We start from the raw sequence: 25099 nt of genomic DNA on the forward strand, positions 1-25099 counted from the left end.
GTTAAGCGTCCGGCTTCAGCTCAAGTCTTGATCCCAGGGGTCCTGAGATTGAGCCCCATTGGGCTCCTTGCTCAGTGGGGAGTCTGCTTCTCCCTCTGCCCCTCCTCCACTTGTGCTTGCACTCTCTCTCTTCTCTCCAATAAATAAATAAAATCCTAAAAAAAATAAAGGATTGATGTGCTCCAGGATGCTTTATTGAAGGTAGCTTTTTAAGAATTTTTCCAAAAAACTCCTCCCCCCCATATATGGTATCTGGCTTTAATAAAATTTCTATCAGAGATGCCTTGGTGGCTCAGAGGTTGAACACCTGCCTTGGGCCCAGGGCGTGATCCTGGAGTCCTGGGATCAAGTCCCACATCAGGCTCCCTGCATGGAGCCTGCTTCTCCCTCTGCCTGTGTCTCTGCCTCTCTCTCTGTGTGTGTCTCTAATAAATAAATAAAATCTTAAAAAAATAAAAATCATATGTATATACAAAGTCTACCTGATAAAACAATAAAAATTACTTCCCATTAAGAGAGAGAGAGGAGGACTTTCCTACCAGATGTTAGGATATATCTAGAGGTAGAAGTAATAAAAATAGGGTAGTACTAACAGAAGAATACACAAATGGATCAGTAAGTTGGAATAGAGAAATAGGCGCATATGTACAGGATGAAAGTCACAATAAAAGGAAAAAAGGTGGGATTGTTTAGCAGGTGCTGTGGGGGGAACTGGCTCATTATATGAGACATATAAAACTAGATCCTTACCCTAAATCACACGAGAGACTCCTGATAAATTTGACTTATCTTTGAAAGGTGCATTTCCACAATTCTGTATTTGAAATGCACATAGCCAAACGTGTTTCGGAATTCAAACTTTTTGAGAATTTATTTTAAAAGATTTTATTTATTTGAGAAAGAGATAGCATGTGTGCACAAGGGGTGGTGGTGGCAGAGAAAGAGGGAGAAGCAGGCTCCCTACTCAGCAGGGAGTGGGGCTGGATCCCAGGACCCTGGGATCAGATGCCCAACTGACTGAGCCACCCAGGCACTCCCTTTTCAGATCTAAAAGGGTAAGATAGTATATATACCATATATATTGCATAATACCCCCAACTGGATCTAGGGTAGCATCCCATAATCAAACATTTCAGTATTTCTTTGGCAAATCATAGAAAGACCAAAACAGATTCAGTTTGGTTCTGGTAGCATCTTGCCACCAAATACATTTGGGGGGCTGTGCTGAGTATCTAGGTCTACTTTTTTTCCATCTCCATGTTGCTCTCTGTCCTGAAGGCAGCCTCTTGGGATCTCACAACAGGCTCCCTTGCCCTCTGGCAGAAAGAAGATGGTGAGGAAGGAAAGGAGGAGGTCTGTGGCTCGTCCCAGCAGGGTTTCCCAGGCTAGCTCTGGCTGCATCGCCCCCTCCCCCAAGGCCCCAGTTCTGGTAAGACAGCTTCCCCACAGCACTCCTATGTCACCGGGTTTCTTCCTCTCACCTCTTCTGACTTTGGGGGAATGGCCCTCAGGCTGGTACTAGCCAAGAGCACTGGACTGTCCCACTTGGGCTCTCTACACTAGTGGTTCTCACCTGGGAACAATGTGTCAATGTCTGGGGACACTCTGGGTTGTGATGACTGTTGGGGGACACGCAGCGGAGAGCAGGGCCACTGATAAACATCCTACGATGCACAGGACAGCTCCTCACGAGGTAGAATTATCTAGCCCCAAATGTCAATACTGCTGAGATTGAGGATACCTGTTCTACACTTTCAATTAAGTCCCTTAAAGGCTCCTCAAATCACCCCATGTGAGTGAGCCATCTGTTTCCTGCTGACTGATAGAATGCTAATTTTGTGAAACTGGATTATTGGATTTCAGAATTGTGAACCAGAGTTTATGGACTGCAAAAGAATACAGCAGAGAACATCCTGCTCTCCTACGGCAGTAGAGGATTCCTTAAGAATTGGAAAAGCATAGAATACAGAGGAATGTGATCCTCATTAAAATTGTGAGGCTGCTGGTCTCCCAAGGACACCATGGCCAAGTGAATGGGTGCCAGGTTGAGAGAAGAACTATGCAATGTCTAGAACTGGTAAGGGGCGACTCTCTAGTGTCCAAGGAATGCTTGCAAATCCATAGGAGTCCTAAAGGAAAAATGGGTAAAGCCAGAAGAGGGAAGAAACAAACAAAAAGTTAAAAGCATGCAAGAGATGCTCAATGTTTCCAGATAAATGCAAACTGAAGCAGTGGTATCTCATTTTACACCCACTAATCTGACAACAGTGTAGGAGTTGCAATAATGCTGTTTTGGTGGGATGTAGGGACCCATAGAAACTCCCAAGTCATAGAAATGAGGAATGGGGATTTAAAAACAAGAACTCATTAAGCAAGAAAGCAGCTTCATACAAGGCAGAGAGGATGACACATCGTGAAGGAGGCATAGGGCTAGCCCAACCTTCGGCACCGAAAATCAGAATTGAAAGCTGGACAAGAGGGACGCCTGGGGGCTCAGTGGTTGAGCTTCTGCCTTCGGCCCAGGGCGTGATCCTGGGGTCCTGGGATCGAGTCCCGCATGGGGCTCCCGGTGCATGGAGCCTGCTTCTCCCTCTGCCTGTGTCTCTGCTTCTCTCTCTGTGTCTCTCATGAATAAATAAATTCTTAAAAAAAAAAAAGAAAGAAAGCTAGACAAGAAAACACACACGATGAAGGAAGACAGGGAGAAAGGGAAGAAGGAAGGAGAGGAAGAACGCCCGGATCCCAGCTTGGAAGAGCAAGGTCCCTGTCCGAGGCCCCTGCTGGGGGGGCCGCGTGGTGCAGAGGACACGCCCCGGGGTTGGTAGGCCAGGTGCCTGCCAGGCTCCCCCCGCAGGGATCAACTTCTTTTTGCAGGCAGGTGGCTGTACGAGGGCAAGTAGGGTTGAAACAGGAAATTTGCCGGGCCTGTAACAGGAGATTACGGTGTGATTGTGAGAAATAGGAATTCATTCCGTTTCTTCCACCCTCCCCCACCCCAATAAAAGCTGAGCACCTGGGACCATTTGGTTCCCCCAGGGCTGAGGGCATTCTCGGGGCCCCAGGCATCCAGTACTAAAATGTAAAATGTAGATGGTCTGGGCAAACCAAAAGGGTTGATTGGTGACCCTAATCTCAATATCCTCATTTTTCTAGGAAAAATCGTTATAACAATAGATGATGTCCATTGAACGCTTTCACTGCGCTCTACAGGTATTATGTCATAATCCTCAAGCTGGCTTAGGAGGTGTTTGTGACATAAAATTTATTAGCCTGGAAGAGCTCACAGATTCCATCCCCTCCCCACCTTTCAATCACAGCTGTGTTCCCCACACTCTGACAGCCCTCCAGCTGTTTTGTGATTTAAACTGGCTATTTCTAATGTTTCTGCCTTTGCAGACTTCATTCTTCCCCCTTTTATTTTTCTAAGATTAATTACAGTGGATTCTTCCCCCACCCCACCCCACCTGCAATTACCCTTTGAATTCCAGGAAGCTTTAAAAATGATCAAAGAACATTTAAAAATTTGGTTTCTCTGAGCATTTTTCTTTTTTTTTTTTTTTTTTTAAGATTTTATTTATTTATTCATGAGGGACAAGTAGAGACATAGGCAGAGGGAGAAGCAGTTTCCTTGCAGGAAGCCCAATGTGGGACTCGATTCAGGGACTCTGGGATCACGCCCTGAGCCAAAGGCAGCCGCTCAACCGCTGAGCCACCCAGGCGTCCCTCTTAGTAATTCTGACAATGGGATAGTGAACAAAATTTGGTTGAAATTTTCCAGAAAAGTAATTTCTTCCTTTCTCCCCAGGGGACGTTGAAGTAAAAAAGTGGTCCTATGCTCAAAACACTTTCAGATTCGTCCGGGTGGTATATCTCTTTTGTTTCTCAGATTTTAATCCTGTGAATCTTGAAGTCAAAAAGGAGACTGCACTATGTATTTACATGTGAAAAGAAATCAAAGTGTACAAAATTCTGGAAGACAGAGTAAGAGACTAATAACTACTTATGGGCAGAATTATTTAAATTTTAAAAAAGATTTTATTTGTTCATGAAACACACAGAAAGAGAGAGGCAGAGACATAGGCAGAGGCACAGGGAGACACAAGCAGGTTCCATGCAGGGAGCCTGATGTGGGTGGGACTCGATCCCGGTACTCCAGGATCACGCCCTGAGCTGAAGTCAGGCGTGCTTAACCGCTAAGCCACCCAGACGTCCCAGAATTATTTAATTTTTATTGCTAGTTATTAGCTGTTCAGAAGAATGTTTTACAGTGCCTTGGTTAAGCCCTGGAATCAAGATTTTGGCCAAAGAGGTGGATCTTAATGTTCGTAGGTTTTAAGAAATCTAGTTGAAATCTTTTTTTTAAGATTTTATTTGAGAAAGAGAATAAGCAGAGAGAGAGGGAGAATGAGAGCATGAGCTGGAGGGAGGAGCAGAGGGAGAGGGAGAAACAGACTTCCCACTGAGCAGGGAGCCTAACGTGGGGCTAGATCCCAGGACCCCAGGACCATGACCTGAGCTGAAGGCAGACACTTAAGTGACTGGGCCACTTGGGTGCCCCTCTAGTCGAAATCTTATTTTAATGCTATAAGAAAATAGGTGGGGTTTTTTTTTTGGGGGGGGGGTTCATTTTAAATTGCTGGATTTTCATCTTTTTTAAAAAAGTATTTTATTTTTATTTATTTTTAAAATATTTTATTTATTTATTCATGAGAAACACAGAGAGGCAGAGACACGGGCAGAGGGAGAAGCAGGTTCCTTGTAGGGAGCCCGATGTGGGACTGATCCCGGGACTCCAGGATCACACCCTGGGCCAAAGGCAGGTGCCAAACCACTGAGCCACCCAGGTGCCCCTGGATTTTCATCTTAATTGTAGGATCAGGCATACCTTTTCTGGGAATTTAACTCACAGTATGATGAAGAAAAATATAATGTACTGAAAGAGAAGTTTATCAGACTATCTTATTTTTTTCAAGAGGGAGCTCTTTCCATATGTAGCTAATTTCCAAAAGAAGCTAAATATGAATTGAGATTAGGTAGCACAGCAAAATTTGCACAAATCTGAAATTCCAGGATTCCTTTCATTTGGAATAGATTCATTTATTGTTCTTTCCTGACAGGTTATTTGATCTTTTTTTTTTTTTTTTTTTTTTTTTTTTAAGTAATCTCTATGCCCAATGTGGGGCTCAAACTCACAATCCTGAGATCAAGAGTCACGTGCTCTATTGACTGAGCCAGCCAGGTGCCCCAGATTATTTGATTTTTTTTAAATTTTTTTAATTTTTATTTATTTATGATAGTCACAGAGAGAGAGAGAGAGAGAGGCAGAGACACAGGCAGAGGGAGAAGCAGGCTCCATGCACCGGGAGCCCGACGTGGGATTCGATCCCGGGTCTCCAGGATCGCGCTCTGGGCCAAAGGCAGGCGCTAAACCGCTGCGCCACCCAGGGATCCCAGATTATTTGATTTTTAGAGATATTTTTCAACATAAGTATTTCCCTTTTTTTGTTGTTGTTTAAAATAATTTTTTATTGCCCAGGTATTTTTTTTCTTGTGTCTTATTTTGTTTTCTTTTTAAACAACTATAAATTCAAGCTTAGGGAAGCTTGCTTTGTCTTGAAAAAAAAAAAAAAACAGTAACAAGAAAGCTGTTCTATCATTTGCTAACCTGATCTCATTTTAAGAGAGAGATGGTAGTCATCTTGCAAGAGTAAAATTTATACCATGAACGAGGCAGGTCTAAGTCTGGTGGCACTAAAAAGAGACAATAGCATTGTTGACAAAATTATAATCTGCTGGTGGCATTTGTGGAAAAGAAGCCCTTGCAAATTTCTAAATAACAGTAACCTCTGTTAGGAAATTCTAAAGTGTCTTATAGGCCAAAAAGGGAATGAGGTTAGTAAAATGCCTCAACAGAGTTTGAATAAAATGCTGGATTTGAGAGTTACTGGAACTTGGATATGTAAAAATAGGGTGGTAGGTTGAGTCTTGCTTACAATGGTCTCGGGTTCAAATAAACTACTGTGACAATACAGCACTTCACCGGTCACACGCTTTTCCAGGGCTGTTCCTTCAGTAGGTGCTGGCAGAAGGTGTGCTCAGTCGCTTTCCAATATAGATGCCTAGCCCCAAAGCCAAAACATGAGAGAGCTGGAGAGACATGAGACAGCTGGAGAGACGGAATGAACACCTTAAGGAATTCTGCAGACAAAATACCCCCTTTCTTCATGGCCCCACTTTTGCTCATGCTTAAAGAGACGGAGCGTTTGGGGTGTCTGAAGTGGAACTCCTTAGGTGGAATGTTTTCAGGTCTACTGGACCAGTCGGACACCCAGTCTACACTTTTCTTCAAAGCATCAACTTCTTTCTCTCCTTCTGCAGCTTCTTCTGACTGAGAGCTATGGTCCCTGCTGGTGTGCTTCTCCACATCAAACATAATCTGCCCATCTTTGAGAACTGGCTCTTGAACTACTCTGTCCTGATTCATGCTGTGCATCCAAAAGAATCTTCTCCATGTCTCCTTTGTGGATAGAGGATGAGGAAGGTACATGTTCTAGCCCCCCATTTTTCCCATTGCCATTACCATTGCCATTGCTGCCGTTCATGGGTAGCTCCACCCAGGAACTGTTGAGCCCGGCTGGCCTGGCAGGGGCAAAGGCTGTTCGCCTTCCTCACAGTTGTTGTGGTTGTTGTGCGGGGGTGGTGGCTGCTCTACTAAATGAGAGGACACTGTCGGGCTGCTGAAAGAGCTGTGGCCGTAGCAGGACCACCTCTGGTTCTCAGGCAGCAACACCAAGTATTTCCTTGATAACATTTGGTGACCTTTATTTCTGGCACAGAGTGGATTAAATCTCCTATATAACCTTCCTGAAACAAAACACATACAGTTGCTAGAAAAAATATTTGAAAAATATATTTTTTAAAATATTTTATTTCTTTATTCATGAGAGACACAGAGAGAGGGAGGCAGACACACAGGCAGAGGGAGAAGCAGGCTGGATGCAGGGAGCCCCATGCAGGACTCGATCCCAGGGACTCCCGGATCATGCCCTGAGCCAAAGCAGACGCTCAACCACTGAGCCACCCAGGCGTCCCTGAAAAATATTTTAGAATGCATATTTGAGCTGGTAAGAAAGCAAAGGAAATCTTTAGAGGCCAAAAAAATGGAGAGAAAGCACAAATACAGAAAAGTAAGCCAGCTTTGAGGCTACCCTGAGGGATCCCTGGTCACCGAGATTTTAATTCCCAATTGACCATAACTGGGAATTCTAGTGCTATGCAACACTGTAGTCTGGATCAGAGAACTTTGCATAAATTTGTTCCCACCCTAAAGTAATAACTGCAGAGGGGAAAATTAAAAAGCACTGTTTCACCACCCCCATCATCATCGCCATCTCTGCCCTCCTTGGTCATGGTAGGGGAAAGTCCTGTCTCAACATTGGATCTGAGTACAGGGACAAACGGAAGTTACCTGAGAATTCCTAACCACAAGCTGACATTCACTTGGATGTAGGGCTAGAATTCACACTACCTTGATGACTAGTAAAAGAAGATAATTTAAAGTAGTCCTGGGTTGGGGGCACCTGGGTGGCTCAGTCAGTTAAGCATCTGTTTAGACTCGGGTCATGATCCCGGGATCCTGGAATTGAGCCCCACATCAGGCTCCCTGTTTAGTGGGGAGTCTGATTCTCCCTCTTCGTCTCCTTATGCCCCTCTCCCCCACTTGTGCTCTCTCTCTCTCTCAATAAATAAAATCTTTAAGAAAAATGTAGTCCTGGATTGATAGCTCACCTAAACAACAGGCAGAAGCAAATATAAATTCTATCTGGGGGAACATATATCTAACACAGGCCTCAAAATATTTCCATGAGAAAGTTGCCAGGAACATGAGTTTACAATCACAAAGCACGTGTTTTAACAAACCACCACGAGTGAGAAGGTCAGTAGAAAAAAGGTCAACCTGCAAAAACTGCAGATAATGAGAATAATGAGATATAGAATATAAATTATCTTTAATACTTAAGAAACAAAGTAGGGCGGGACGTCTGGGTGGCTCAGGGGTTGAGCATCTGCCTTCCTCTCAGGGCGTGATCCTTGGGTCTGGGGATAGAGTCCCACATCAGGCTCCCTGTGAGGAGACTCCTTCTTCCTCTGCCTGTGTCTCTGCCTCTCTGTGTCTTTCATAAAGAAAAAAAAATCTTAAAAAAAAAAAAAGAAACAAAGTAGGGCATTTGAATTATGACTAAAGAACAAAAGGTTTAACAAAAGAAACAGGAAGATACAAGAAAGGATAACATAGAAACTCTAGACATTTTTAAAAAAGATTTCATTTATTTATTCATGAGAGACACACAGAGAGAGGCAAAGCTATAGGCAGAGGGAGAAGCAGGCTCTCTGCGATTGAGCCGATGCAGAACTTGATCCCAGGACCCTGGGATCATGTCCTGAGCCAAAGGCAGACCCTCAACCACTGAGCCACCCAGGTGCCCCTATAGATACTTTCAGGATTGTATTAGAAATTAGAGTCTCGGGATCCCTGGGTGGCGCAGCGGTTTGGCACCTGCCTTTGGCCCAGGGCGCGATCCTGGAGACCCGGGATCGAGTCCCACGTCGGGCTCCCGGTGTATGGAGCCTGCTTCTCCCTCTGCCTGTGTCTCTGCCTCTCCCTCTCTCTCTCTCTCTCTCTCTGTGTGACTATCATGAATAAATAAATTAAAAAAAAAAAGAAAAGAAATTAGAGTCTCTGGATGGGTTAACAGCAAATTACTTGCAGCCTTGAGAGATAAAGAGGTTAAAAATATTAAAGAAAAATTAAGAAACAGGACAAACAAAAATAAATCTTATCAGAGTTAAGAAAGGAGATAAAGAATTAGTGGCAGAGGTAACATCTGCAGAAGGATGCGACCAAGAGTTTTCCAGAATTGATGAAAGATATGAATCATTAGATTTAAGAAGTTCAGGGATCCCTGGGTGGCGCAGCGGTTTGGCGCCTGCCTTTGGCCCAGGGCGCGATCCTGGAGACCCGGGATCGCATCCCACATCGGGCTCCCGGTGCATGGAGCCTGCTTCTCCCTCTGCCTATGTCTCTGCCTCTCTCTCTCTCTGTGTGTGACTATCATAAATAAAAAAAAAAAAAAAAAAAAGATTTAAAAAGTTCAGTAGGTCCCACAGATTACCAAAAAAGATTCATACTTAGAAAGTCAAAGCAAAACTGTGAAAACCAAAGAAAATCTTAAAATCAGCCAAAAAGAAACATGAATTAATCTATAAAGAAATGACAAATCCAATTCTTGATATCTCTACAGCAAAAATGGAAACCTGGGGCAGCCCGGGTGGCTCAGTGGTTTAACGCCGCCTTCAGCCCAGGGCCTGATCCTGGAGACCCAGGATCGAGTCCCATGTTGGGCTCCCTGCATGGAGCCTGCTTCTCCCTCTGCCTGTGTCTCTGCCTCTCTCTCTCTCTCTCTCTCTCGTCTCATGAATAAATAAATAAAAATTAAAAAAAGAAAAAGAAACATCTTTAAAAAAAATGGAAACCAGATGAAAATGGTACTATATCTTCCAAGTTTGGGGTCAAAATAATTGTCACCTTATAACTGTATACCTAGGAAAATTATCCACCAAAAGCAAGCACAGAAGAGATATAATTATCTGACAAACAAAACTAAGACAGGTAACTAGCCCCTCATAAAGAAACCTCCCAAGGAAAGACCTTAGGAAGAAGAAAAATAATAAACTCACAAGGAAGTTTTGAGAAGCAAAATGGAATAGCAAGCAAAAAAAGAAAAATGACAGTATAGAGTAATGATAATAGGCATGGGGCTAGTATTTGTGGAAATGAAACTCTAATTTATGAGATGAATAATCAAACACAGAAATAAAGTAATAACATCACCAGAAGAGGAGTTATTAACCTTAAAACATCTTGAGGTCTGTATATTATTCAGAAAGAGAGTAAAGACAATGATTGATTTTATTAAGTTAAATATGCACTAAAATTTCTAGAGTAACTATTAATACAAATAATGTGTAACTTCTAATTGAGTAGAAAAACTGAAATGTGGAAAAAAGCTTCATTAAAAAATGCAGAAAGAAGAAAGATAATATGTACAGTTGACCTTTGAACAACAAGGGTTTGAACTGAGCAGGTCTACTTGCATTTTTTTTTTTATTTTTTTTATTATTTTTTATTTTTATTTATTTTTATTTTTATTTATTTATGATAGTCACACAGAGAGAGAGAGAGAGAGAGGCAGAGACACAGGCAGAGGGAGAAGCAGGCTCCATGCACCGGGAGCCCGACGCGGGATTCGATCCCGGGTCTCCAGGATGGCGCCCTGGGCCAAAAGCAGGCGCTAAACCACTGCGCCACCCAGGGATCCCTTTTTTTTTTTTTTTTTTTTATAAATACAGTGCAGTATTGTAAATATTTTCTCTTCCTCCTGATTTTACTAATAATATTTTCTTTTCTCTGGCTTCCTTTATTGTAAGAATACAGTATATGATACATATAGCATATAAAATATGTGTTAATCAACAATTTATGCTATCAGTAAGGCTTCTGGTTAACAGTTTAACAGTAGGCTATTAAGTTTTGGGGGAGTCAAAAGTTTTATGTGGATTTTTGACTGCATGGCATCCCTAATTACCATTGTTCAGGGGCCAACTGTATATACAAGAAGGGAATTGGAAAAATCATAGTTAGATAAAATGGATGTTAGAATGAGTCCTAAGTTTAAGAATAAATCTAGTATAGGGTGCCTGACTAGCTTAGTTGGCAGAGCAAGTGGCTCTTGATCTTGGGGTTGTAGGTTTGAGCCCCATGCTGGGCATAGAGATTGCTTAAAAATAAAATCTTTAAAAAAATCTAGCAAAAAATGTAACAAGACTTGAAGTATATGATTTTACTGAATGATATTAAAAATTAGTTAAATGAAGAGACATATGATACTCATTAGCAGGAAAACTCAACTTTGTAAAGTTATTTACTTTCCTTCAACTAACATCCCAGTAAGTATGTACATGTATAACTTGATAAACTTATTCTAAAACATGAAAGGAAGAGCAAAAAGCTAAAAAAAAAAAAAAAGTCTCACTCTTGAGAAAGAAGACCAAAGTAAGAAAAATCATCACGATCTCAAGAAATATTTAGAAAATGAGAATAATTAAGAGAGTAGTGAAAGGGTGCAGAAACAGACAAGCAGGTAGATGGAAGATATTAGAGAATCCATAAACATACCATGCAAATATTGATATCTGGTATGATAGAAGTGATACTGCAAATCAATAAGGAAACAAGGGACCATTTAGTATATTCAGAGAACTTGGGTTCTCATAATGAAAAATGAAATAGATCCCAAATCATAAAACAGAAAAATCAATTCTGGATGATTTAAGAACTTAAATGTCAAAGCTAAAACTTTGAAATAAGAGTAGAGGGTAATGTATTTATGTATTTATTATCTCTGAGGAGGATTTCTTTTTTTTTTTTTTTAAGATTTACTGATTTATTTATTCATGAGAGACAGAGAGAGAGAGAGAGAGAGAGGCAGAGACACAGGCAGAGGGAGAAGTAGACTCCACACAGGGAGCCCTATGTGAGACTCCATCCCAGCACTCTGGGATCACGCCCTGAGCCAAAGGCAGATGCTCAACCACTGAGCCACCCAGACATCCCTGAGGATGATTTCTTAATCAAGATCTCAAAAGTACAAATCATTTAGTAAAAGCCTGATAAATTTGACTACATTAAATTCAGAGTCTTTATCCAATAGCCAAATAAAGACAAACCACAAACAGGGGAAAGATATTTGCAACATGAATAATACTTAAAAGATTACAATCCAGGGGCACCTGAGTGTCTCAGTCAGTTAAGTGTCTGACTTAGGCTCAGGACATGGTCTCAGGGTCCTGGGATTGAGTCCTGCTTGGACATCTGCCTCTCTGCTCAGTGGGGAGTCTGCTTTTCCCTCTCCCTCTGCCCCTCTGCCTCCTTGTACTCTTGCGCTCTCTTTCTTTCTAATAAATAAAGAAATATAATGTTTTTTAATAAAAAGATTACAATCCAGGATATTTATATATACATATGTATATATATATAAATGTTGTTCGTTTTATATATATATATCTCTCTCTAAAAATAAATTATAAAAAGTCAAGCAAAAAAAAATAAAAAATAAAAAGTCAAGCAACTCAGGGGATAACATGAGCAAGAGCTACAAATGTCTTTGTAGACAAAAGCACAAGGAACCAAGAAATATATAATATGCTCAGCTTCATTATTAATCAGCAAATACAAAATAGTCATCATAATGTGATACCTTTACACTCATCAGAGTAGCCCACTCCCCCTAAACCCTCCCCCAGCAACTCTGAGAACACCCCAATACCACATTATGAAGTAAGGCAACAAGGTCATGGGGTGGTAACCTGCTAGAACTACTCAGTAGGGCAATTTAGTATTATCTATAAAGTTGAAAGAGTAGTTCCTCCTTCCTTCCTACTTCCTAGCAGTTCTAAAATTACCCTGGAGAAACTCTGGCGCAGGTGCACAAGGAGAAATGCTCAAGAACATTTACAGTTGTTCCAACTATTATCAAGGGGTGGAGGAGAAGCAACACAAATGTTTCATCCCCCAGGAAATGGATAAATTATAGTATATCCTTCAGCGAAGGACTCTCTTTCAGCTGTAATATTTAATGGACGACAACTACATTTTTGAACACAGATAAATCTCCCAGGCGTAATGTCATGTGAAAAGAAAACAGGTTATAGAATACCTGCAACACGATTCCATTTGTGTAAAGATTCAGAAGAACGTGGAGACTAAAGCAATCGGTCAAATAAGCCTTAACTGTTACTGTATAATTTGTACTTTGCCATATCTGTCTGTTGCACGGTTCGTTAAGCTTCAGGCTAACAGAAAATTAAGCATTAACTATGGTGCCAGGAAAGAACAATCTGCACAATCAAAACCTTTAAAATCCATCTACGAAATTTTAGTAAATCTCCGTGTAGGAAGTTAGAAAGATCATCTTAGGCTATCTTTAAAATGCCATTGGTAAACCAGACTTCATCCTGAATTGCGCACTCCTGCAGGCCATTTGAGCATGAAATGCTGTCCCCTATGCGCGTTAACTTGCTGTGACACCTGTCCGGGCGCTAGTTGCCCGCTGCATGCCTAGCCCACCAAAGCCTTCTGTCTGGCCCGCGTCACTGGAGAAGGCACAGCGACATGTCCAGGGCGCAGATCTCAGCTCTGGTGTTCGGCGTCGGAGGGTTTGGAGCTCTCGTCGCGGCCACCGCGTCCAATGAGTGGAAAGTGACCACCCGAGCATCATCGGTGATAACGGCCACTTGGGTTTACCAGGGTCTGTGGATGAACTGCGCAGGTAACGCGTTGGGTTCTTTCCATTGCCGACCGCACTTTACTATCTTCAAAGTAGAAGGTAAATATAATGGCTTTGTTTGGGGTAGAAGTAAAATGTCACTTTTCCCCTCACTGTGCAGAAGCAGCTGCATACAGTTGATTCTGGAAAGACTGAGTGCTTCATTAAAAGTGCCAGGAATTGCCTAGGATGGATGACTGTATGAATGTGGGCTGAAAGAATTAAATCATGTATTTTATATGGCAAAGGAAAGTTAATTTCATGGATCTTTTACAAATACCTAATGCGAATGATAGACTCCAAGGGACGGGGGCAGAAGCGACTGTTTCTTTTTTTCTTTCTTTTTTTTTTTTAAGATTTTATTTATTCATTCATGAGAGAGAGAGAGAGAGAGAGAGGCAGAGACACAGGCAGAGGGCGAAGCAGGCTCCACGCAGGGACCCTACGTGGGACTCTATCCCTGGTCTCCAGGATCAGGCCCTGGGCTGAAGGCGGTGCTAAACCGCTGGGCCACCCGGGCTGCCCAACTTTTTCGTTTTTAAAGATTTATTACATTTATTTGAGAGAGAGAGAGAGAGAGAGAGTACAGGGTTGGGGGCGTGAAGAGGGACAGAGGGAGAGAGAGAATCTCAAGCAGACTCCCCATTGAGTGCAGAGCCCTGGGGGTCAGGCTCCATCCCAGGACCTGGACATCATGACCTGAGCTGAAATCAAGAGTCAGCTGCTTCAGGGACTGAGGCACCTAGCCACTCCCAGAAGCGACTGTTTTAAAAGCTAGTTCCAATTTCCTCACATCATAGAGGAATCTTACAGACAGGTATATATACATATAGTATACACACACACACACACACACACATGCCATCAGTAAATTATGTTATCTCAAATTCCTAGATTTCCTCAGGCCATCTGAGCACAAAGTACATCCACATATACATATACATACATTTAGGGTGATAGAAGCATCTCAGAAGGATAGTACTGAGGAAAAAAATGTTTAGAGGGGTTTCTATTTTTAAAAATAATATTTAATGGTACAATAGCAGAGCAAGAAGAATTTAAAAAGTAGTCAGTGAGGGGATCCCTGGGTGGCTCAGCGGTTTAGTGCCTGCCATTGGCTCAGGGCATGATTCTGGAGTCCCGGGATCAAGTCCCGCATCGGGCTCCCTGCATGGAGCCTGCTTCGCCCTCTGCCTGTGTCTCTGCTCCTCTCTCTCTCTCTCTCTCTCTGTATATGTCTCCCATGAAGAAATAAATAAATAAAATCTTTAAAAAAATAAAATAAAAATAAAAGTAGTCAGTGAAAGAAAATGCCTGAACTCTGCTTTTTTGTCACTTGGTTTTATTTTTTTCAAAAGATATGTAAGCAAGCTTTTATCGTTATACATGTTAGAAACTCTATTACAAGTATATGTATCTTATAGATGGAATTTCTTTTTTTTCTTTAAAGGCATTTTCATACTTCAGGTTACCTCCAGGGAAACAGCTATTTGCTTTTATATCATTATAAGAATCACTATCTACCTCTGCTTTCTGCTTATTTGAGGTGTTTACAAATCTGCCATAAGTTGTGGGTTTATCATGTTAGAAATTGCCTCTGGCATTTTATAAAATATAGTCTTTTCACACCAAATGGCAAAACTGTACCTTGGCCCCAGTAAAGAAAATGAAAGAAAATTTTAACTAGGAAGTTACTAAAGCATAATATTTTCTGGGATCTTGAGTCACGTATTCATGTCATTAGTGTGTAGTGCATGCCAAAGGATAAAGAGAGAATACTTAGTTAAATCCAGGAGAATCCTAGTGATAATCAACGGAAATGTTCGAGCTTGGAGACCCCACATAGGCCCTCAAAGAATGAACTCTCCTAAGCACCTAGTGCTATATTTCTTTTCAGTTCCAACTTGTAAACTTACTTTGGGATATTTCAGAACTGCTCCTTCTCCTATGGAAGGTTTCACTAGGTACAATGTGAAATTGTAAAAGGAAAAAAGTGTTATGGCCACCAGTAGTGTCATTCTGCATGTTCCTATATTTCTTCCTTCTGGATGGCCCCCTTTGGCCCACTCCCATCTTGGGCAGGAAGTAGAAGATATGTCATGTGGGTAAGTGTAGTTCTTTGTTCTTTACTGGGTTCATGATTTTTTTTTTAAAGGAGAAAACAAAATTTTTAAGACTTTATTTTTAAGTAATCTCCATACCCAATATGGGGCTTGAACCCACAATCCTGAGATCAAGGGTCACATGGTCTACTGACCGAGCCAGCTAGGGCACCTCTACTGGGTTCATCTTTTTAAAAAATTTTTTTTGTCTTATTATCCTTTATTCTTTATTCTCTAATGAAACTCAGTTATTTGAAAAATTAACGTTCAGCCTTAGCTCCAAAGTAGACTAAAGAACCGTGGTAGATTTCTGTATGGCTCCAATAGCTACTTCCCCAAATGCATCTTAGAAAACAGCAAGTAAGAGGTTATAGTTACTATATAGTTTGTGGTACTCCAAATCATCCCTGCCCCCTTAAAATTTTATTGCCCTAATTCTGTTTTTCTATATTAATGATCATGGTTTCTATATCTGCTGTACCCTGCACATGAGAGGCAATCTGAAAAACGTGGTCCACTGACAATGCTTTGTCAGTGTAAAACTAATTTAACATAATATCTCCCCATTCTTCATCCTGAATCACAATCTTTATAAAATAAACAACTTGCTGCAGAAATCTATTTTCAACATCAGGAGCACTGATTCATGTTTCTGGAGGAAACCGGGGCTCACACTGGGATTTCCTTATTCACATGGAATCATTGCTGACGATGCTGGTTGCTTTTCCTTTACTCCAGTTTGAAAACATAACAACGGGGGTATCGGGAAAGCCTTGATGCCAGTAGGCTCTCAGATGTCACAGAAATTCCAGATTGAGAACAGAACTCAGAAACCAACGAGGAATGAAAATGGCTATATTGCACTTTAAAATAATAAACTATTTAAGCCTACGATGTCAATTTGAGACAAATCTTCTTAGACTTAGGCCAGATTAAGCCTCCTTGAAAGAAAAAAAAACAGAAAATCTGGGCTGCCAGGTCTTTGGTTTGTTTGTTGCCTTGCTGGTTATGTAACTTCATTGCCAGAGTCATACCTTCTTGTGGCTACCTCCCTTAGATATCTCAGGATGGCTGTGGTGTTTCAGTGACACATTTAGGTTAGCAGTGCCTAGAGCCTTTAAAAATTTTTTTTTAAAAGATTTTATTTACAGGATGCCTGGGTGGCTCAGCGGTTGGGTGTCTGCCTTTGGCTCAGGACATGATCCCGGAATTGGGGATCGAGCCCCACATCAGGCTTCTTGTAGGAAACCTGCTTTTCCCTCTGCCTGTGTCTCTGTGTCTCTCGTGAATAAATAAATAAATCTTAAAAAAAAAAAAGATTTTATTTACTTATTCATGAGAGACACACAGAGAGGCAGAGAGATAGGCAGAGGGAGAAGCAGGCTCCCTGGAGGGAGTCCAGTGTGGAACTTGATCCCAGGACCCTGGGGTCATGACCCGAGTCAAAGGCAGATGCTCAACCACTGAGCCATGCAGGCATCCCTAGAGCCTTTATTTTTTAAAAAAGATTTTATTTATTTATCCATGAGAGACACACACAGAGAGAGGCAGAGCCATAGAGGGAGAAGCAGGCACCCCGTGGGGAGCCTAATGCGGGACTCCATCCCAGGACCCCAGCATCACGACCTGAGCCAAAGGCATAGATGCTCAACCACTGAGTCACCCAGGCATTCCATTCCTAGAGCCTTTAAATATTTGATGTAAGCCAGCACCTCTCTGGACAGGGAACATTTATAATTACGGTGAAAAGTACAGACCCTCTTTGACTACAGTTCTATGGGATGAATTTCCAGGAAGACACCCTAGGGACACTTGTAATTCCATCTCCATCATGGCCTGCAAGCTACTTGAGTTTTCTTTCTCCTTTCTTTCTTTCTTTCTTTCTTTCTTTCTTTCTTTCTTCTTTCTTTCTTTCTTTCTTTCTTCTTTCTTTCTTTCTTTCTTTCTTTCTTTTCTTTCTTTCTTTCTTTTCTTTCTTTCTTTCTTTTCTTTCTTTTTAAAGATTTTATTTTATTCATGAGAGACACAGAGACACAAGCAGAGGGAGAAGCAGGCTCCTCGCAGGGAGCCTGATGGGAGACTCAATCCTGGATCCCATGAGCCGAAGGCAGATGCTCAACCGCTGAGCCACCCAGGCATCCCTTGTTCCTCTTTTGTGTCACTGTAAATCGGGACATTTCAACTATGAAAGCAAAGAGTCTCTCCTAGGGAGGAAAGCAGTGATTTCTGACACAGAAGGCTGGGTCCAGAAAGCATTGTTACAAGGAGGGACCGAAGCTGCATTGCGGTTACCTCAAAGACAGGGACCTGGACTGTGAGGTTCTTGAGCTCCTGGCACATAGTGGTCTCTGGGTAGATATTTGCAACATAGCTGAACACCAAAATAATGAACGAGACAGATGGTTCCTGACGAGGGCAAAATTGTACTCATGGAGGAAGGCCACAGTGTTGTGAATTGGGTGATTTAGGACAAGGACTCAGGCAACAAAAAGGAAGATCACTGAATTACTAATCAGTGGATCACACTTCAAACTGACATTTTTTTTTTAAGATTTTATTTATTTACTTGACAGAAAGAGAGAGAGAGAGAGCACAAGTAGGCAGAGCAGCAGGCAGAGGGAGAGGGAGAAGCAGACTCCAAATGAGCAGGGATTTGCTGCTGGGCTCCATCCCAGAACCCAGAGATCACAACCTGAATTGAAGGCAGACCAGACCCTTAACCGACTGAGCCACCCAGGCGCCCTGAAACTCTGACTCTTTTATTAATTAGCTGCAAGATCTTGACTTTGCAAATGAATCTCTCTGGGTCTCATTCATAAATTTCTTTCTCCGTAAATTGAGACAACTGGACTCCAAGAGTCCCTTGAAATACCTGTCAACCTGAGGTTCAGTTTGAGGGCTTTGCAATGCTTCACCACCTTACTGTAGTACAGGGAAGAATTAGAACTATAAAAGGCTCCTCTAAGATAATTGCTCATGAGATTAGCCCTTCTTTTTTGCCCATTATCTATTATCTTAGCTGGCTTCCTGTGTTTCTGTTTAGAATCTTATCTGCATCTGGGTGGAGATAGGTTTAAATGACCTCAAATGCCTCAATGAATAATGACCAAGTAAAGGTGCCAGGATTTCACTGGAATGAAACCAAACACTATTCTGGAAGCTGGCAGTCAGATGATGCTGGTTGCCTAGAGGAACATGAATCTTCTTCTCTCATCCTTCCCTATCTCCTCCCCCCCTCCTCATCCCCTTAATAGCCATGCCATATGGGGGTAAAGGAATGGAATTCCATAGAGAAAAGAAGTTTTTTATGGTGTTTAGTCATATATAGGGAACAGCTGGGAGCCATGGGACGTCATAACTAAATTTCTTGCTAGTTGACATGTGTGCTTAGTCTGTGATTAAGTAACAGTAAATAAATCTCAAACAACAGTAATAAATGAAAATAATGACCTTGCCAGTGAGGGAAAATTGACTCTAATAATTTCAATCCTTTCAAAATATTTTACAAATAACACATTTGGTAGACCTTGGCACTCTTGGAAAGCATTTACCTTTCATCTCGGGAGAGGTGTCCGTTTGCTAAGATTCTGACTGCTTTCTTAGATTTGATTTCACTAATTAAAGCTAAAGCTAATTTTAATTTTAGACTTATTTTCTTGCCATGTTCATTGTGCCTAGAAAGTTATTTATTTATTTAAAAAATTTTTTTTATTTATTTATGATAGTCACACACACAGAGAGAGAGAGAGGCAGAGACACAGGCAGAGGGAGAAGCATGCCCCATGCACCGGGAGCCTGACGTGGGATTCGATCCCGGGTCTCCAGGATCGCGCCCTGGGCCAAAGGCAGGCGCCAAACCGCTGCGCCACCCAGGGATCCCAGTTATTTAAAATCATATAGAAAAACTCAAGTTTTGTCTTTGGCAGTTTTCACCCTCCAAATTCAACATGTTTTTGTCCCAGCAAAAAAATGGCATAATTTTAAATGCATATTGATGCAGGATTGGTGAATTGTATTTTCACAGTAGAATCTGGACAAGATGAGACACCACAGAATTGTCTCTATGCCAAGAGAAATGGAAGGTTTAGCACTGAAATGTGCCTGTGCTGTGGGGAAGGTGGGTGCTAGAGCCAAAGCACTCATGATTGGACTTGGAAATCTGTCTGTAGGCTGCAGAGTGTTTTTTAATGTAAGCACTGGAGATTTCAGAATGACTTGTCTCCCTAATAGTCTCCTAGGGGCCAGGATCCTGGTATCCTCAGTACCCACCGCTCTGGCTGGCTCCTAGCAGCCACTCAATAAAGTTTTGCGGATTGAACAAATAGAAGAAAATTTTCATGGAGTTAAATTGTAACATTAAACAGAGACAGAGGGATCCCTGGGTGGCGCAGCGGTTTGGCACCTGTCTTTGGCCCAGGGCGCGATCCTGGAGACCCGGGATCGAATCCCACGTCGGGCTCCCGGTGCATGGAGCCTGCTTCTCCCTCTGCCTGTGTCTCTGCCTCTCTCTCTCTCCCTGTGTGACTATCATAAATAAATAAAAATTAAAAAAAATAAACAGAGACAGAGGGGATCTCCTGTTGTGTCACCAAGCTCTGGCAAAGGGCGACATCTCTGGGGAAGTGCTTAAATGGAGAAGAGCCATGTGTAAGGCTAGGATTTATGATGAGGTGCAAGAGGCATTTTTCAAGACACATAATGACCTAGAGTCTTGCTATTTCTTTTTTTTTTTTTTTTTTAATTGTATTTATTCATCCATGAGAGACACATAGAGAGAGAGGCTGAGAGAGAAGCAGGCTCCATGCAGGAAGCCCCATGCGGGACTCAATCCTGGGACTCCAGGATCACACCCTGGGCCGAAGGCACCCTGCTTCTTTTCCTTTTTTTTAAGATTTTATTTATTTATTCATGAGACACACACACACACACACACACACACACACACACACAACCACACACAGAGAGAGAGAGAGAGAGAGGCAGAGACACAAGCAGAGGGAGGAGCAGGCTCCATGCAGGGAGCCCGATATGGGACTCAATCACGGTCTCCAGGATCACACCCTAGGCCAAAGGCAGATGCTCAATCACTGAGCCACCCAGGGATCCTCTAGAGTCTTGCTTCTTAATGTATGATCCTCAAAGCAGCAGCATCTGTATGACTTAAGAGCTTGCTAGAAACTCAGAATCTCGGGCTCTGAATCACAGACCTCTTGAATCAAAATCTGCATTTTAAAAAAAAGTCTGCATTTTAACATCTCCAGGTGTCTGTCTCCCATGCAGATTAAAATTTTGAGAAATCCTTCCTGATTAGAGCTTGGAACTTGACTCTAATGGACTCAAAGTGTACTAACTAAAGGCCTTAATTTCCCTCTGCTTCAGTTTTCTTACCTGCTAAATGGTGATTAAACAATACAACATAGGCAAATGTCTTATACAATGTCAGGCAGAGACGCTCACCATGGAGGGTAGCTCTCATTACCATGAATATATCTTTCAGTGTGTTAAGAGCTCACATCTCAATTGTAGGCAGATGAACATTACTTCTGTTCCATCAATCTGCTTCCAACTGAGACTACAGTAGCTGCTTCCTGGAATGTGAAGCCTAATAGAAGGCAGCCTCTGAACCCTGTGTCATATTTATAATGATGCAAAGAATACTGTGCTCATCAGACTCACGCTGTTTATACTTAGGGTTAGCTGTACCTCCTAAGGTGAGGCCATGCTGCATTTAGAAGTAGGTTCTCACCACAGATGTGGGCCTGTTCGTTGCAATAGTCACACGATGCATCTTCTGGAAATGGGGAGAGCAGCCTCTCTTTGTGCTCCACTTAAGGAGGTAGAGCTTCACCAAACCAAAGCTGTGTTCATACACTGGGGAGATAAAAAGGACAAAAGTTTCCTCAAATATTGCTAACTCTGAGGACTAGGAAAAACTTTGTGACAGTTTAATATATTGACTTGAACGACATTCACATTTTACAAAGTGCTTTCACATTACTTTTTATCACAAAGATGATATTCTATAGCCCCCATTATATGGATGAAGTCACTGGGGCTCATGGAAGAACATATTTATAACTCTGTATGGTCACCTACAGATTTTGGGGGGAAATGTTCAGCATTTTGTACTAGCTCCCAAAGCTGTGTTTAAGTCCCAGCTCTGCCATATTTATTTATTTTAAAGATTTTATTTAAAAAAAAAAAGATTTTATTTGAGAGAGACAGAGAGTGAGAGAGAGAGAGATATCATGAGCTGGGCAGAAGGGCAGAGGGAGAAGCAGACTCCCTGCTGAGGGGAGCGGAAGGGGGACTTGATCCCAGGATTCTGGGATCATGACCTGAGCTGAAGGCAGTCGCTTAACTGACTGAGCCACCCAGGCGCCCCGCTAATTTTTAAAATGCATTTGTACAGGTTTTGTTGAAAATAAATCAGTTTATCATATACTCAAATGTGTGCATGATTTTCTCAGAGATGTTTTTCTTGCTCTTCTGTACTTTTTTTTTTTTTTATAGAGTATCTCCTGCCCCCTTTAGTCCAGATTTTATAAGTACATTTAGGGAAGAGATCTAACTCTACAGCATTAATTAATATTAATTAATATAGGTCTGACTTCAGCTTCTCCTGTTGCTCGGTGAAAATAGGTCATTATTAGCCATTTCTGGCAGAAACAGTTGACAGGAAACAGGACAGGAAATGATACCATGATTCCAGAATTGTATATTTCTCCTATGCCCTGCTGTTTGGGGAGTGACCTTACAGTTAACCAGGAAATTGCCACTAATTCTTGTATGACCCTGTGTAAGTCACTTAAATTCACCATTTCCCTTTCTTATCTATAGGATGAGGAGGAAAAGGAGGGTATCCAGTTAATACTTCAAGTTTGTGGAAAGATCAAGGAAAATAGTCCTATTACATGAAATAGACTAGTATGTGTTTTAAAATGTACTTGGAGGGGCACCTGGGTGGCTCAGTGGTTGAGCATCTCCCTTGGGCTCAGGTTGTGATCCCAGGGTCCCGGGATCTAAGACTAATCGAGGATTAATTAACAGTTAATTCCTGCATCAGTCTCCTTGTGGGGAGCCTGCTTCTCCCTCTGCCTGTGTCTCTACCTCTCTGTGTGTCTCTCATGAATAAATAAATAAAATCTTTTTTAAAAATGTACTTGGAAAAAAAAAATAAAAAAAAAATAAAATGTACTTGGAATTTGTTTTAATCAGGGATGGTAAGACACACAGACACAAAATGCTCCATGAAGGAAGTTTTTATACTCACCGATACCTAGAAGCAAGAGGCATGGCTCCTACCCCAGACCACTGGGGAAGCGCCAGAGCCAGCTGGGAGGTGGGAAGGAGAGGGGAACATGCCAAATGCCTTCACTGTGGCTTTCCTGAGAAGGAGTGAGTGAGGCAGAGGAATCAGGCTCAGCCGGCTCAGGATTGGCTAGCCTGAATAATCTCAGCGGGCTCTGGGGTGGTGGGGCTGTCCTAAGTCACCTCTACTTGGCCCCGCTGATTAGGGCTGAGTGAGAGGCTCACCACCTGAAGGCTTGACAAAGAAGGTAGCAGGGGGTGTGGGCTTTGGAGTTGTTGATTTGCATATGAGAGATGCACTTGTTTGTTATCTCTGAGAATTGGTTAGCTGTGGGAGGGTGGTCTCCCTTTCCCTGACCTGTCACAGTGAGGCCGTGGATGCCAGAGCGCTGAGAATGCAAAAAATTAAGTATAGTTAATTCAGTATGGATACTAGCTCCTTCGGTGTTTGCAAAGATAGGTGAGCGAGGCAAGGGCTTTGCTATTTTGCTTCTCCTTAGGGCTTTGCATGCTTATCTGATCTTCAGTACTTGTTTTCTCCTGGTAAATATTTTGTGTGGAAAGAGTTCAGGTTTATTTTTCACAGGGTTCACTGCCCCTCTGCTCATTGCCCAACTGACCATACATGCGACAAATCAGCTCTATTGAGTCTCCTCTGCACAGATTCCATTACTTAAACTACCTCTCATCCTAAAGGGGACACACTCAAAGGACACATTCTGGGCAAACAGTACGCTGGAGCTAGTAATTTCAAAACGTCCTGCTGCTGTGCATTTTTAGGTAAATCCAGAGCACTTCAGAAAGCTCTATTGCTCTTAAACAGAACTCGGGATAATTAAGCTGGCATTCAGGAGCCAGCTGGTTTACAATTAGGCTTTGGCCAGATTTTTGTATGTATTACAGGAAAAATTGATTACCAAAGGTTGACAATTTGGCAAATTGCTGTGATGCCATATTATAACTACGAAGGAACCCTGCAAACAGTTAATTCATTTATTCACTAATGAGTGCCTTCATCAAAGCCTTCATTAGATTCCTGGCACAGAATCTAGGTCTGGGGGACTCAGTGGGGAAACGATATAAGCCTATCCTCAGTGGATTTGCTGACAGTCATTTAGCAAACAATTAGCTCGGAATGATAAGTGCTATCTGGTGGTAAAGTTCACGGGGTAGGCAGACTTCCCAGAAGAAATAGCACTTGATCCGTCTTGAAAGATGGATGGAAGTTTGCCAAGGAGAAAGAGAGGGCATTTCAGGCTATGGGACTCATCCAGTTCTACAACTCATTAACTGCATGACTCTGGGCGAAATGCTTGACACATGAGCTCCTCCATCTGTAGAATGGGAATAATATCATCACCTTCAGAGGGTGGTGATGAGAATTAAGCGAGTTAATTTGCGTAGAGCATTTAGAGCGAATGTCTGGCACACAAAGCAAAGGCCTCAAAGCAGGAGGGAACCCGTGCCTGGGGGAAGAGCCACATTCTGCAATGGCTGGAAACAGAAGTTGTTCAGGGAGGTGGGAAAAACCAATCTGCAGGTATTAAGAAAGAACTTGCCTAGGGACCTTTAAGCTCTATGACAAAATTAAGACTGTCTTGGAGGATGTGGAAAGCTATTGAGACATTTTGAGCAGAGAATACCTATAAGGCCTGCATTTTATTTTATTTTTAAGATTTTATGTATTTATTTGAGAGAGTGAGCAAGAGCACAAGCCAAGGGAGAGAGAGAAGCATACTCCTTGCTGAGTGGGGAGCCCGACACGGGCTTGATCCCAGGACCCTGGGATCATAACCTGAGTCAAAGGCAGATGCTCAACCCACTGAGAGTTCAGGTTTATTTTTCACAGAGTTCACTGCCCCTCTGCTCATTGCCCAACTGACCATACATGCGACAAATCAGCTCTATTGAGTCTCCCCTGCACAGATTCCATTACTTAGACTACCTCTCATCCTAAAGGAGACACACTCAAAGGACACTTTCTGGGCAAACAGTATGCTGGAGGTGCCCCATGGGGGCCTGCATTTTAGAAAGATTCTGCTGTATTTCATGTTAGAACCTGAGCCAAGGGGATGGCAGTGGGAACAGATGAGGAAGATATCTAGGGGTAGAACTGGTAAAACAGCAATGTGGCACCTTGAGAGGGACCAGAGGTGTCAAGGACATCCCTGAGCACTCCTGCATGGAGACAGAGAAAGCTGCTTGCAGAGCAGATGGAAAGATTAATGCAATCTCAGGGGCCATTAATAGCATAAGAACATCAGAACGAGGAGGGCATTAGTCCCCTGCCCCCCGATATTC

General features: G+C 42.3%; 1 protein-coding gene and 1 pseudogene across 2 annotated transcripts in view; one reads left to right on the top strand and one right to left on the bottom strand.

Moving 5' to 3' along the window:
- Window positions 1-5502: 5502 nt before the first annotated feature.
- LOC112656354 (BCL2/adenovirus E1B 19 kDa protein-interacting protein 3-like) lies at window positions 5503-6844 on the bottom strand (annotated as a pseudogene).
- Window positions 6845-12979: 6135 nt separating this feature from the next.
- The window catches only part of CLDN10 (claudin 10), a 127153-nt gene continuing 115033 nt past the window's right edge, over window positions 12980-25099 (top strand). Inside the window, exon 1 of one of the 2 annotated variants that reach the window (XM_035704460.2) lies at window positions 12980-13445. In XM_035704460.2, coding sequence (XP_035560353.1) covers window positions 13232-13445 — 214 coding nt within the window. In that variant the 5' untranslated portion in view covers window positions 12980-13231. The remainder of the gene's footprint in view (window positions 13446-25099) is intronic. The other variant, XM_035704461.2, reaches the window with a different exon arrangement.

The sequence above is a fragment of the Canis lupus genome, chromosome 22 (assembly GCF_003254725.2).
Source record: "Canis lupus dingo isolate Sandy chromosome 22, ASM325472v2, whole genome shotgun sequence".
Classification (NCBI taxonomy): Eukaryota; Metazoa; Chordata; class Mammalia; order Carnivora; family Canidae; genus Canis; species Canis lupus.